Genomic DNA, 13863 nt, shown 5'->3' on the forward strand with positions numbered 1-13863 from the left:
CCCTTGCGGTTCAGTCGCAACGTGAGGCGGCGTCGCAACGTGAGGCGGCATCGCCCCGCCGGCAGGGGGCGCGGGAGCACCACGTGGCGGGCACGGCGGCGCTCCGGCCGGCGTCAGAGCGCTTCTCGGTGGTGCCGGTGGCGGCGCTCCGCCGGGCCGGCAGGGGGCGGGGCGGGGCGGGGCGGGGCGGGCGCTTCCTGGCGGCGGCGGCGGCGGAAGCGGCGGCAGCGGCCGGGCCGGGCTGGGCTCTGCTCTGCGTGCCGAGGTGTCCCGCCGCCCCCAGGCGTCCCTCGGCGGCCGGCGGAGGCGGTAGCGGCAGCGGCAGCGGCAGCATGTCGGTGGCGGGGCTGAAGAAGCAGTTCTACAAGGCGAGCCAGGTGAGGCACCGGCAAACCGCCACCCCTCCCGCCGCGGCCCGCGGGCGGCTGGTCTTTCCCCTCAGCAGCGTCTGCTGCGCTGCCCCGGTGCCCCCGCCCCCCCCCCCCCCCGTGCCGCCTGCCTCGGTGGTGCCCTGGTACCCGGCGTCTGTTGCCTGTCCGTGCCCACCGGTCCCGCCGGCCGGTTGCCCCTCGCCGGTGCGCTGTGTTCCACCTCGGCACCCCCCGTTATCCCGGTCTCTCGCCTCCCTCCCATCGCCCGGTTCTCCAGGTGCCCCCCAGCACCCCCCGCTTTCCCCTCCCGGTGTCCCCCGGCCATCCCGGGGCTCGGTGTCCGTGTTCCCCCCCCCCGCCGTGCCCGCACCGGCCCCCTCGGGCACTCCTCAAACCCTCGGAGGGTCGCGGGGCCGGTCCCGTACCCCTGGACCGGGGCTGCTGGAGGGGCACCAGCAGAGAAACGCGTCCGCCGTGGACCGGAGAACCGCGGGGTTTGGGTGCCGGTGGCACCCCGGGTCCAGGTGGGTGTCACGGTGTTCCCCAAAACCAGTCCGCGTCCGCAGGACGGCGGGGGCACGCACCCAGACCCGCGATGGCGGTGAAGCGCCTCGACAACCGAGATGTCCTGGAACTTTCCAAGCCAAGCGGGATTTTTAGGAGGAAAAGCCCTGGAAGGTGGCGGCCAGGCAGCGTTCGAGGCCATGGCTGGGAGTCACCAGCCCCGTTAACCTCCGGTGGCAGCTGCAGCCCAACCTTGGGAAGCCCCCGCTTCCTGGAGAGCAGCCGGCAGCAGGGTTTTGGGCTTGGCGAGGGAGCCCAGATCCCCGGCCCGTGCGGGAAACGGCCGGGGAAACGTCGGAAAAAACTCGTCAGATAGGCGATTTTTAGCCAAGCAAAAATTGATCCCGTCATTGATTGCTCCGGCAGTAAACAGAAAGCATACCTTGTCCTAAAGCCAAGATCCTTAGGTGCAGCTCCTCGCAGCTCGGGGGGCTGCAGCTTTCCCCCCCAGATGTGGGAATCGGCTTCGAACAGGGTTCGGAAACACCTCCCTTACCCGCTGCCTGAGGGGCGGCCGTTCCCGATCCCCCCGAGCAGAGTTATCCTTCCCGCTGCTTGCGAACGCTGCTGAAATTAACAGTTGGGATTTTTTTTTTTAATATATTTTTAGAACAATTCTGGAATCGCAAATACTCCTCTGCTTCCCCTGGTCGCTGCTTTTCTGCTCCCGTTTTAAATTTAAGATGAATTTTGCACAGATCTACCACCAGACCATGTTTTCCAGGCACAAAGTTTAAACCCGTTAAGCTCAGCCTAAGTATGTTTGCTACGTGTGCTGCCTCCTTTCTTGGCTGTGTTTATGAAAAAGCATTTTGCTTAAACAGCAAAGCAGAAGAACAGATTCCTGAAGTCATTCCCCCACCCCCTTTCTCGCAAACCTCTGCGTCGTGGGATTTTTTACGACTTCTGTGGGGAAAGGTTGGGCTGAAAACTCGGTGTAGGAGGATTTTGCTGGCGTGGATGTGCCGTGGTGGTGTCGCAGGGCAATTAGAGGTGAAAGCTCATCGATGAGTCAGGAGTAGCGTGTTTCTAAAGTCTAAAAATGTCATTTTAAAAACACCTGATGAAGCTTTTCTTGGGAGAATTAATTGTAAAGTGAAATCATATGTGGTTTGTGGTGGTTTGGTTTTTTGGTACAGGTGTCCCTTTTCTTAAAAGGAACCATTTTGGCTCCTTGTGCAAAAATTAAACCTGGCGCAGCTGTCAAGGGAGAAGTAACTTGCCCAATGCACAGACTTGGTGGCCCGCTCCCCTCTCGTGCGTGTGTGCTCGTACTTCACTTGAGCGCTTCAACTGCGTCTGGTGGCGTATTAAATTGGGAGATAAGGTGTATTTGCAATTGCGTTGTGTATCTTTGTGACTGGGTCGCGAGTCCTTTCAGGGCTCTTGCTGCCGCAGGGTTTTGGGAGCTGATTTAATCCCAAGAAGCTGGGTTTGGTGTGAGGTTTTCCACCAATATCGGTGAAGCGACTTCGCTTTGCAGGGACGAGAGGGATGCAGTCCTCTTTCGGAGGCGCTGTCACCCCCTTTGCAGTGCCCTGCTGATGGGGACACAGGTATTTACGCTTTAGAGATGCTTTAACTGGAAACTGGGAGTGACTGGTTCCAGTTCGCCCATTTTTCTGCCGCCTTCTCCTCTCCCTTCCCTTTCCACCCTCCTTCCCTTTCCCTCCACTGGTCCCACTCCTCAGCTGCCCCTTGGCTGAAGGAGAGGAGGATTAGTTAATTTTTGGCTCCCTTAAAGCTATCGGAGGCTGCCAAAACCAAACATGTGGAAGATCTTTCCTAAAACGTTACGTTTCGTTCCACGTCTGTTGTTAATTGAAGGAAAACAGAGCCAGGACCAAGGTCTGCAAGGACCTCGGCACCACTGGAGCGGCAGGTTTGGGATCTCCTCTGCCTCCCCGCACGACGAGGGGGCCAGTTCAGCCTCCTCGGTAGCCCAAGGGAGCAGGGCTTGGCTCGTGGGCTTCTGTTGTCTGATTCCTGCGGGCCCACGTCTTCCCTGGGTGAGGCAGCCGGGCGCCCACACGCAGGAGAGAGCCGAGATAGTATCCTGCAAAAAAAGTCACGCTGGCAAATCCTGCAGATGGTGAGCAGTTCTGTGCGTGCGTCCAGAACAGGTTTTGCTAGTTCACAGCAAAATGTTCTTTAAAAGCTGTAGAAAACATTCTCGCAAAAGGAAGGGGGAGAAACAACAACAACAGCAGCAGCTTTGAGCCCCAGCGTTGCGAGCTGGGAGCAGGGTGGGAAGTCCTGGTGCAGCCCCTGCTTGCAGGTATGAGGCCGGCGCCATCCAGCCTTGATCCACCAGTGTCCATTCAGGAATTTACAGGAACCTTGCGGTGTAGAAATGGCTTCATTTGCGCCATTTGCTTTTTATACAGATTTGCAGGCTTTTAGGACTTAGACCAAACTTTCCATTAAGCACTGGATAGGGCAGGCTGCACAAACGGGACGCCTGCCTGTGCCATTCCGGGGAGAATTTGATGCTTATTGAGTGTAAGTGGGTTTGTCGCTGCTCGCACGTAGAGCAGCAGCCCTGCCCGGCACCGGCAGGTTTATCAGCCGCTGGTTTGAAGGGACAAGCCCTAGGGTGGAGGCCGTGCTGCTGTGATACGGTGGTGGTAAATGCATCCCCTCCCTCTGCGACAGCAGGGCTGTCCTACCTGGGATTATATGCTGCCTGACAGCGCGGAGGCAGGAGAAGCAGCGCAGCCTGCTCGCTGGGGACAGGTTGAATCCAGGGAGTGGTGTGTTATCCATAGCCCGCGTTGGTGTGGTATCGCCGTGGCTCCCGGTGCAGCTGCTTTGGGTGCTGCCCTGTGGATGCGGGGAGCGTCCCTCTCCGCCAGGCTGGGCGGCTCTGCTCTGGGCAGTCGTGGCTCGGCAGGTGACCAAGGCACAGCAAGGCTGAGCTTGCCAAATACTCTCATTTTGGGTACAGCAGGGCCCTTCTGGGGACACAAGACATGGTTTTGTATGCCAGCGGTTTGGCTCAGGGAGCGGACTCAACCCAAGCAAGGGTGAACGAGAGAAGACAGCGTTGCTTTTTTAAACCAGGTTGGCATTCAGCCTTCAGCACTGCTGTCATCCCGAACAGGACAAACATGCTCCCAAAGCCTGTGTGGTCCAAGCCTAAACCCTGCTAGGCCTGCCTGGGCTTAGGAACCGGGGCAGCAAGCGGTGGCTCGTGCCCTGCTGTGCCTGGCAAGTCCTGGCCCGAGACACAGACCAGCAACCTCCTCTTCCACGTGCAAAGTACAAAAGCTATTTTCCGAGAGGGGGAGAGGCAAGTGCTAATTAAAACTAGCAAGCCCTTGATGTGCATGCTTTTTCCTGAGTTTGATGACTGCTTTCAAGGCTTCTGAAGATATTTTTGAACATGAGTAGCTACCGCCTGCTTTCTGCCTGGCCCGAGAGCCCGGGATGTGCTCTGTAGCCTGCGACAGCCATTTCAGCCCAGAAGGACCACGCGATTTCCCGGCTCCGTACGTCGGCAATGTACGCTTCCCAGCCAGTTGTTAATGAGCCCTAAGAGCTTCCTTGGCTCCTTGGCGTCCAGGTGCTGCGATGCGATGGCATCTGCTCAGAGGGCTGAGGCAGAGGAATCCGCTCCTAGATGCGCTGCGCAGGGCCTGTTTGGTGACGGGGAACAGAGCGCAGCTGGCAGGCAGGGATGGCATTTCTCCTTTTTATTTTTTTTTTTTTGGCCTTTGTGGTCATTTGCTCTTGCTCATGCTGGATTGGGATTTCCTTTATTTCTCTTTGGGTGAGGTTCTTTCTGCAGTGCCTTTGCGCTGTGCTTTCAAATGTGGGTTTTTTCCTCCCTTTCCCAGAGGATACCTTTTAACAGCTACCTTTTTGTTTTGTTTTTGAGGTTAAGTCAGTCCTTCTAGCATCTGGCTCTCTGGAGCTTTCTCTTGTAGGCATGAGATGCCTTTCTGCTCGCAGCCTTTGCTCTGTATGCGGCTGGGCAGTGGGTTTCTCAGGACATCACAGATGCGCCGTGCAGCACAGGGTCTCCCACTGGAAGAGAAATAAGAAGCAAAGCGTGCAGGATAACCTTCCACATGGAAAACCAGACCCACGAGGCCCCTTGCCCTGGCCAGAGCTTGTCTGTCAGTGCCCTGTCTTGCTCCGGATGGTTTTGATTGTGCCTGCCCTCCAGCTGTAGCTGGTTCCTGCTCTGGTGGAGCCTGACACACCCCAAGTTCATCTGCACGTTTTCATTCAAACTCGCCGCTGCTGGAGTTTAAACCGTGGATGGTGTCCGGCCGGAGAGGAACTGCGGAGCTGGGATTGGAAGGGACCTTTAAAGGTCATCTAGGCCTTCTTCCTTATATCCAAGATCTTCTAGATCTATGAGATCTTCACCTGCTGCACCTTTTTGGCCAGTGGATGTGAGTTGAAGCTCTTACGACAGTGCCAGTGCCCAGAGACGTTAAAGTGGGGGCACAGCACCCCGAGACAGGCCCGTCACTGCTCCGCAATGGCATGAGAACTTCATGCTGGCTTGCCTTGAATCCTTCAGCGACGAGTAAAGCCAAGAGCGCACCCGAAATGCTCCGTGTGGTGGCTTTTCTGCTTTCCCAGAAAGCTGAGGCGAGAGGTGCAGGCAGCGGTTGGGCAGGGGAGCGGGGCTGCCTGCCCCGTCCGTGGGTGAGATCCTGGGGAAGCCCTTGCTGGTGCACCGGGGCTGAGACTTCACCCAGGAGAGCACCCAGAGCTGCCAGTGGAGGAACCAGGCACCCGAGGGGGGGTTGAGGTGCTATTTTGGGCTCATGTGTGCTTTTGGAGCTGTTCTGGTGAATTTGGCACACCCATGCCGTGCCACCGGCAGGCGAGTCAGCCCATCCCTCAGCGGCGGGGTCTGGGGAGGAGGAGATGCTGGGAGCAGGTCGCTCCTTGGCTTTTCCGTCACGGCGGTGGCTGTGCTTTGATGACGAAGGCAGAATGAGGACTGGGTGCTGCGATGTCACGGTGAGCAGGTAATTTCTCAGGGAGGTAGTTGGCAGTGTTGGGCTCTGAGTTCCTTATCTATAAATGGGAATTTGGACTGAGGAGTCAAGGGATGTTGCTGATTGCTGCCAGCCTGACCTTCCCCCCCATAGCGCCTCATGTTTGCTCTATTAATATTAACCTGGACTGGAGTCCTCTGTAGCCTCCCTAGTTTATCTTTCAATATTAATCTGCTCCTGAGGCTGGAGGAAAGCTGGATTTGCTCGAGCACAGTGAGACGTCCCGCCTGCTCAGCTTGCCAGCCGGGGTCCATTCGGGAGGGAGTCATATTCAGCAGTAGCCATCATCCTCGCCTGACACCCTGAAGCCCCGAGCAGTTTGCTGTCGCTGGAGACGGGTGTTTCGGTGATGTGTGTGTTTGCAGATCCACGTCTGGCAGGTGAAAAAGCAGAGGAGGATGCACATACTCTGCTTTCGGCAAACCTCTGAGCGAAGGGGATTAGACTTCGTGATGATGACGACTGAATACTTGCAGGGATGCCTGCTGTCATGTCTAACTAAAATGACTGCATGCAGGATATTTCCATATTAATTCCCTCTCCTTGTCTTGCACGATTTGTCGTCGATGAAATGCCTGGCACGGTGATGTTGTTCGACTGGTTAATCATTGTCGGAGCTGAGCTGAGCAGCCCCGTAACGGAGCAGTTTTCAGCTTTTCTCAGTATTGTTCAGCCTGTCTGGAGTCGCAGGCAGGGGACGGCTCGTGTCTCTGCATCAGTTACTTTAACGTGGCTTTTATATTTCCTTTTAAGATTGCTTTCACAGCCATTGGGCTCTAATAGTAACGAGAACTCAGATTCTTGGGAGGCAAAGACAGAAAACAGAGGTGGAAAACTCCAGCTCTCTGTACCCTGCTCCGTTTGCTCCCCTCCTCGTCTCTAATGTCAAACAGGGAAAGTGTTATCCGACGTTTGCAGCTGGGGGAATCTGGGACGCAGGAAGGATACGTGACTCAGGGCTGGGGGGGATTGTGCGGCATTCGGAGCACTGGTTCCTCGTCGTCATCTCGCTCTGCGTGGTGATGCCTGCCCGCCTGCCTCGGGGCTTTCTGTCTAAAATTATCTATTTATCTAACTATCTGTTTTCATAGGTTATGGGTGAACTGTTGAAAGTGGACGGTGCCGAGGGGGATGGTTTCTGGATGCGGTGGAAGGAAATCCTTCCTCTCCCTTCTCCCTGCCAATACTTTCCTCCTGGGAAAGAGCAAAATAGGGATGAGATCAGGCAGGCTGGCTTGTAAAAGCTGATTCATTTCTTTAGCACATTTTTTTTTTTTGTTCCTTCTCTCCCCCATCCCTACATATGCCAGTGCCTTTTGCCAGGACTCGCAGCCCTATCCAAGCCCCGGGTGGTAAAACTGGAGGGACGGCAGCCCGTGCTGGGAGCAGGGCAGCTCCTCCTGCCCGACACTGCAGAAATACTGACCTAAAAATCAAAACCACGGGCTGCCTCGGCGGGCACAGTGCCCTTCGGGGAGGGGATTTGTGTGCAGTGGGGTGCGAGGGGTTATTCCAAGACCTGAGCCTGCTGCAGCCTGCATCGGTGTTGCTGTCCTTTCCAGAGAAGGCTGCTGGTTTGCATCGTTCCCGAGCAGGATGCCAAACTACCGAAAAGACCAGAAATAAAGTAAATCCATAATCCTGACAGTCTTGGGTTCGTAATGCCAGCTGAACTCATTCAGATGGAAACTCAGTGATGCATCTAGACACTGGTGCTGTTTCATAAGACTCCCGCGTTGCAGAGGGCCGCGCTCGTGGTCCTTTCCATCTTTTTAATTGCGCTGATTAAATCATCAGCCTGAGCTGTGAAGTCAGGGGCCTGGAGCTGGAGCTCCTCTGAACGGGGGTGACTTCTCCTGCCGATCTGCCCCTTCCCGAGCTGTGCGTCCCCCTGCTGCCATGGCTGTGTCCCAGCCTTCCCCCTGGGGAGCAGGTAAGACTGTGCAGAGCCGAAGCGGATGGGGAAGGATCCGGCCTCGTCAGGCTGGGAAAGCCCCGCAGCATCGCTTAGCTTCTCTTTTCATAAGCTCCTGTGTGACATGACTTAGTGCAAGATTCAGCCCCTCTTGGCCTCTCACTGTGATTATAAAAGTGATAATTAATTTTTTTTTTTAAAAGGTTTCCTCTTTCCCTCGGCCCCCCCATCCCTTTAGCCGGTGATCCCATGGCTTTCAGGAAGGGGTTCCTGTTGACAGGAAAGGGCCATGTTTGACCCAAGCTGAAGGGATAAACAAGCTGCTCTTGGGATCCTCTCCAGCGGCCGCGTGGTTTCGTGGCTGGATGTGGGTTTGCCGATAGAGCCTGGGGGTGCTGGCGAGCCCTTTGCCCTGCCGGAGCGCGGGCAGGGGCGTCCCCATCGCGCTGGGGCTGTCCCGGGGGGACGCGGGGTCCCCCGAGGTCCTGGGCCTGCCCTGCTGCCCCTCTTGCGGCAGATGGGGAGTCCATCAGGAGAGAGCCTGGGCTGCTCTCGCTTCCAAGAAAAGCCTTCTAGCACAGGGCGTGTGTAATTAGCTTTGTTGCCCATACCTTATTAGTAGAACTAGTCTTTTTTTCTTTTAAAGCCACTGGGAATTTCAGAATCTTCCTATCTCATATTAACTGGTTATTAATGAAGTTCATGATACTGTCACTAATTAGATTGCTTTTCTACTCAAAAAAAAAAAAGTTAAATGCATCTCCCTAATGAAATTCTGTCTTTCAGACAGAAGATGAAATTTGCATGATTAAAGCTTTAAAGGGCTTTTTCTAATTGAGAAAATGCTTCATAATTCATCCTAGAGCTTGAAAACCAGGCTGTATCTTCTTGTTGGCCCAGACTTTATTCATCAATGATAATTTATTAACCGCTTGCTTGACCAAATTTGTTTTGGCTTTACAGGACTAGCTATATTTAAACTTAATCTTGCCACCTTCATGATGAAAAAGGCAGAAAAATGGTAAACGATTATCCATGTACAGAGCAAATCCACTGCCTAAGAAGGTGCTGTTCTTGCCAAAAGGTTGTGTTTTTTTTTTTCTCCTTCTGATTTTCTTCACTGTGTGGGTCCATGGTGGAGCATTTATAAAACATCTTGTTTGCTGCTGAGGCATGTCGGTGCACATGCTTTCGGGTGGACTTAGGGGGCATCGGGCAAGCACAAATCTGGAGCACCAGATGTTGGTGTAGCTGTTCTCACAGTAAAGCTCCTCCTAATTGTATTGGATTAATTTTAAAGACCAAGGGAGCCTGCACTTTTGTGCTTGACAGGGAGAATATAATCTAAATGCTGTCTACCAGAATTCTTGGCACACCTCTTGCTCTGGCTGCAGGGCAGAAAGGCCATGGCGATGCATCGATAGGGTCATCTGCAGAGTGCTGGGAGGGATTTTTTCCCACTTAAACCATTCTGAAATGAATATTAGCAAGCGTTAATGATGTGCAGCAAGGAAAAAAAACTGGGTTCAGCATCATCTTGCACGGGCTGGAAGCATGACACAGTACCTGGATGTGGGGAAGGCCTCGGTGCAGAGCTCTTGGAGGAACTGATGCAGGAGCAGGAGTTTGATCAGGTCCAGCACACCGTGGCTGGGTTGCTCCCGGCGGTCTTATGGATGCCTGTTCACTCGTTCCCGCTCTCCCTTTCCTTAGGATGCTGTGCTCTGGTCTGATAGCCACTCAGCTTTTCCTAGTATTCAAATTAACAAGGAAAACATGTGTTTATAGTGTTCCCAATTATTTCTTTACCTCTTTGATGTTTGTGTACGCTGAGATATTGCTAGGTCCGTGCTGGAGTTTTCACTTGGCCAACGCTGTCCATGTTAAACGTGCTCTGCATGGGGCTCCCTCGCCAAGCCAGGAAGAGGGCTTTTTGCCCTCTTTGATGGAGTTGAGCTCCTGCCTGAGCTCAGCATCTTTTTCATCTCCCTTCTGTCTGTAAACCTGCCTGGGAACTCACCTCGACTCTTCCCTGAACTCATTAACGCCGTCTGCCACCCAAAACTGAATGCAGCTGTGACTAAACTTTTTGGGTAATTGCTCTACGTGTCCCGTCAGCCTGGCTTGGTCTCATCACGCTGCACATCCAGAGATTCTTCTGCCTCCTTCCCGGTTTCTTGATAGTCTCCAGGCTCTGTTGCTGTTCAGGATTTTTCGCTGGGTGATGCCAGTTAGTGTCATGCACCCGGGGGAGGTGTTTTTTCATCTGTCTTGGTTTGCATGGGGAGCAGAAATCCCGTCTGCTGCTTTTTTGCAAGCTGTCCCACGGCCGTGGTGTTTTCCCCAGGGCCGTACAGGTGTCGTGAGGCCTCCTGTTCCTTTTTTTTTTTTTTTTTCCCTTGCATTTTGTGAAATCCCTAGGAGCGGCATGCAGGCGGACGGTCGGGGCTGACCCTCGGTACGCTGACTGAAGGACAGGACTGCTGGATGCTCTGCCTCGGTTTGTCATTGAAGCTCTGCAGAAGAGGAAACCGATGATTGCAATTACTAGGAGGCACTTCTATGCTTTGTACTTTCATATCACATCTAATGAGCGGTTCCAAGTCTGAAAATGCGAGGAGCCGCTCGTCTTTTTCCCCTGGGTCTGCAAAGGTCGGGTGGAGTTGCTGAGGAATGATGGCTCAGCAGCTTTGCAAAAGTCAGGCCGTGATTCACTAAGGCTCTTCCGAGATAGGACATGGGGAGGTTGGGTAGGAAATCTGGATGCAAGGCACCACGTTTCCCCTCGGTTTAGCAGGCTTCCTCTGAATTGCTGTAGTCGCTGCAAGTGGGTGAGAAGGGCAGTGCTGGGGGAGAGCTGCTGCTTCTTTCCTTACGTGTTTTTGTTTTCCCTGTTAACTTGACTCTTTTTTTTTTTTTTTTTTCCCAGCTGAATAGAAATTATGTCTCATTTGGTACAGAGCATGCGAGAAGTAACTAATAATAGGAGAAAATATCTGTCATGCAAATGGCTGTTGCTGACTGTTGGGAGGTGCCCCCTTCCCCACAGCAAGAACATTTCAAGTGTCTCCCCATGGTGAGAGCTGAAACCTTTCTCCTCCAGGGTGAGTCTGCTTCTAAGGCAGCGTTGTGCCCTTTCGGCAGGCTGGCCCGTCCCTGGCTGGGCATTAGCCAGGGAAAGACAAGCGGTTGGCTTCTGCCTGGGGAAGGAAGGAGGCACCGTCTTTCTCCTGCTGGAAGAGTTAGCTTGGAAAGCCCTGAGATGCGCACGGAACCTCGTAAACAGGGATCGCAACCAGGAGTTTAAATGCTGTCGTGCTACAGACAAGGAAAGGACGAATCCCTCGAGCAGGCAGGCCGCGGCTGCATTGCAGTGCATACGTATGCCCTTCTCTGGCCCAAGCTCTGCAAGCGTGACCTGCTGGCTGCTGCTTAAGTTACATTTTTTTTTTTTGTTGTTTTTTTAATTCATGCTGTCCTCATTCCTCTGAGCCCATCTGCTGGATGGAGATGAGTCATTCGATAGCGCTTTGAGTAGGTGATTTGACAGGTGGCTCCCTAGAAAGCTGTCTTTGCATGCGGCAGCTCTTTCTTTGCGGTTTCTGTATGATAAGATTACAACCTGAGGTCACTTTGAAGGCTTTCTGTCTTGTCGGGAGGGAAGGGAAGGAGCTCTTCGTTGTTCTGGGCTGACCTTCCTGCTCAAAATCAAGGCAATTCCTCTGGCGTTGGCTGGAGAGTGGCTAGATCCCATCTCAGATGGTGAGGGGGTGGAAAGCTCGGTTTGTTTCTGGACACGTTTGTCTGGTGCACGTGTCTGGAGGCAGCGGAGCACCTCTACGTGCATTTGCAGGAGCACGTCGCTGGTGCTTGGGTGTGAGTCTCAGACGGGACTGGCCCTCTTCGTGAAGGATGGGAGTGGGAAAAATAAGGGAAAGGAAGTTCAGGGGAAGATTGGGAGTTGGATAACAGAGTAAAAATGCTCCCATGAGCTATTTAGTAGGGAGATTTGACAACTTAGGTGGCCGGTGGAGTGGTTAAGTGCCCCAAGACAGGTTAGATCCATGGTAGTGCCGATGTTAGGAGCCAGCAGCAGTGTCTTGCTCGGAGGGGCAGGAGGGTGAGAGCTTCAGCTGCCGTTCGTCTTTCTCTGGTTTGCCCCACAGCCCGACGGGGATGTGAGAAATGGTGAGACAGTGTCTGCCAAGTCACATCCACCTTCTGTTTTTAGCTCTGCTGCTAACCTGCTCTTGACACAGGCAAATTGTTTCCTCTCTTACTCTTTCCTCTTCTAGCGCTTGTTGATCTTCTCTCCTTAGAGTGGCAGCTTTGGGGTGAAAAGGTCCGGTGGGTGCAACAGTGCTGAGCCTTGGGAGGACCATGGAGCTGCTGGGTGCCTCCAATCCCCCAGCTAATTCGGAGCATTGGGAACGTGCCTTCCTCTTCGTTAGAAGGCTAGTGGTAATTGTTCATCCCCTATTCCGCACAATAAACTCTTAGATCTGTTTTCTTCTCCTTAAAGTAGGTCAGAAGTTGCTCAGATTAGCGTGCGCTTTGCTGTGGGCGTGCCGATCTCTCCTTAAACTGGGGTGTCCGCTGCCTCTCAGCAGCGTCCTGCCTTAAGAAAGGATGCCTTCCATTTTTAATTAAAAAAGAAAAGCTGAAAAGCCTCTAAGGAGGCAGAATACAGTTAGATCTACAAAGCTAACGAGAACAGACAGAACTGCAAGCTGGCTGGGGAGAAAAGGGGTGTGCGCAGCGTTAAAGCTCTCGGTGGGTTTGCATCAGCTGCCGCTGCTCCATGGGAACTGGCCGGTCGTCTCTTCCCAGTTCCCAGCCCCATGTGCTCGCTGCCTTTGTGGCTGGGAGCTGGGGATGTACCCGAAATGGTGAGGCCTCGACATGATATACACATGCTCTGGATCCCAACTGGTGTCTGCTGTCGGACCAGCACCTTCCAGTCTTGCCTCATTTCCAAGGATTACGCCAGGAAGGTGACAATTAACTTTTAATGAGACGCTTTGGTGCGGACAGGCAGCACATCAGAGCTCAGACATCTGCAGGGGATTGCCATCGGCCTTGAGACACCTCCCAGTACAAGCTGGTTCCGCAAGGAGCCTCTGTGATGGCAGAGATGCGCGGGGTGCTCAGGGAGGACCCCCGGGTGCTTTCCAGGTGCTGCAGCTGGGCTTCGGCACGGCCGAGCTCCTGCCTCTCCCGGACACGCTGTTAGGAACGGAGCGTGTTTCGAGGAGGCTTTTTTGGGGCTCTGCAGCCCTGCCATTGCCAAGCCCCGCTGACTGCAGCCGAGTGACTAAACCCATTTACTACCCATCTATTTTCAAGCTTAAATACACACGCGGCAACAGAGTAAATTGTCACGTTGGCTCCGCGGAGCTGCAACCGCCCAGCTGCCCCTGACACTGTGATGATAAAGCTACCGGTGAAGATGACCGAAAATTACACTTAATGCCAGGGAGTCAGGCCTTGCTGAGCTGGAGCAGTGGCGATGGCTTTATTTAGCTTTTACGAAGCAGCCCATAGATCTGTGCCACTGGCCACTAGCGATCCCAGTTAGCCCTGGTTTTCCTTAACTGCTTCTTCTACGTGTCTCTACCGGGCTGTCGTGTTGTCCTCGAGCCCTCTTCATCTGGGGTTCAAAACATTTATAGCACCTTTTTTAATTATTTTGTGGGCTGGCTTTTTCCACTGGACTTGTTCTTTCCTGATGAAGGGAGCCAGAGTAGAGCTGCTTGTCTGTTTGCTCATCTGTGGGTTTTTTTTTATTTCTCAAAGGGAAATTTCTGTTGAGAAGCGGAGGATGGCAGGGAGGAAGAGGAAGGCTTTGATATGCCAGCATCTGCAGGGATAAGGTTTTCATTCTGCTGCAGACAACTGTTTTGAATGCAAGGATGGCGTACGTTTGATGTGTTATAAATAGGGCTGCCTGTTTGCTATGGAAGAAGGAAGCAAGTTTTTTAAAAAAAAATTT

The 13863-nt window shown here is 53.7% G+C and overlaps 1 protein-coding gene across 3 annotated transcripts in view; it reads left to right on the plus strand.

Annotated features, from left to right (window-relative positions):
- Positions 1 to 197: 197 nt before the first annotated feature.
- Positions 198 to 13863, plus strand: part of SH3GL1 (SH3 domain containing GRB2 like 1, endophilin A2) — a 29853-nt gene continuing 16187 nt past the window's right edge. For all 3 annotated transcript variants that reach the window (XM_087769244.1, XM_087769245.1, XM_087769246.1), the window contains exon 1: positions 198 to 377. In XM_087769244.1, coding sequence (XP_087625370.1) covers positions 333 to 377 — 45 coding nt within the window. In that variant the 5' untranslated portion in view covers positions 198 to 332. The remainder of the gene's footprint in view (positions 378 to 13863) is intronic.

The sequence above is a fragment of the Nipponia nippon genome, unplaced genomic scaffold, assembly GCF_047370975.1.
Source record: "Nipponia nippon isolate SJK-2023a ecotype South Korea unplaced genomic scaffold, ASM4737097v1 scaffold_31, whole genome shotgun sequence".
NCBI lineage: Eukaryota > Metazoa > Chordata > Aves > Pelecaniformes > Threskiornithidae > Nipponia > Nipponia nippon.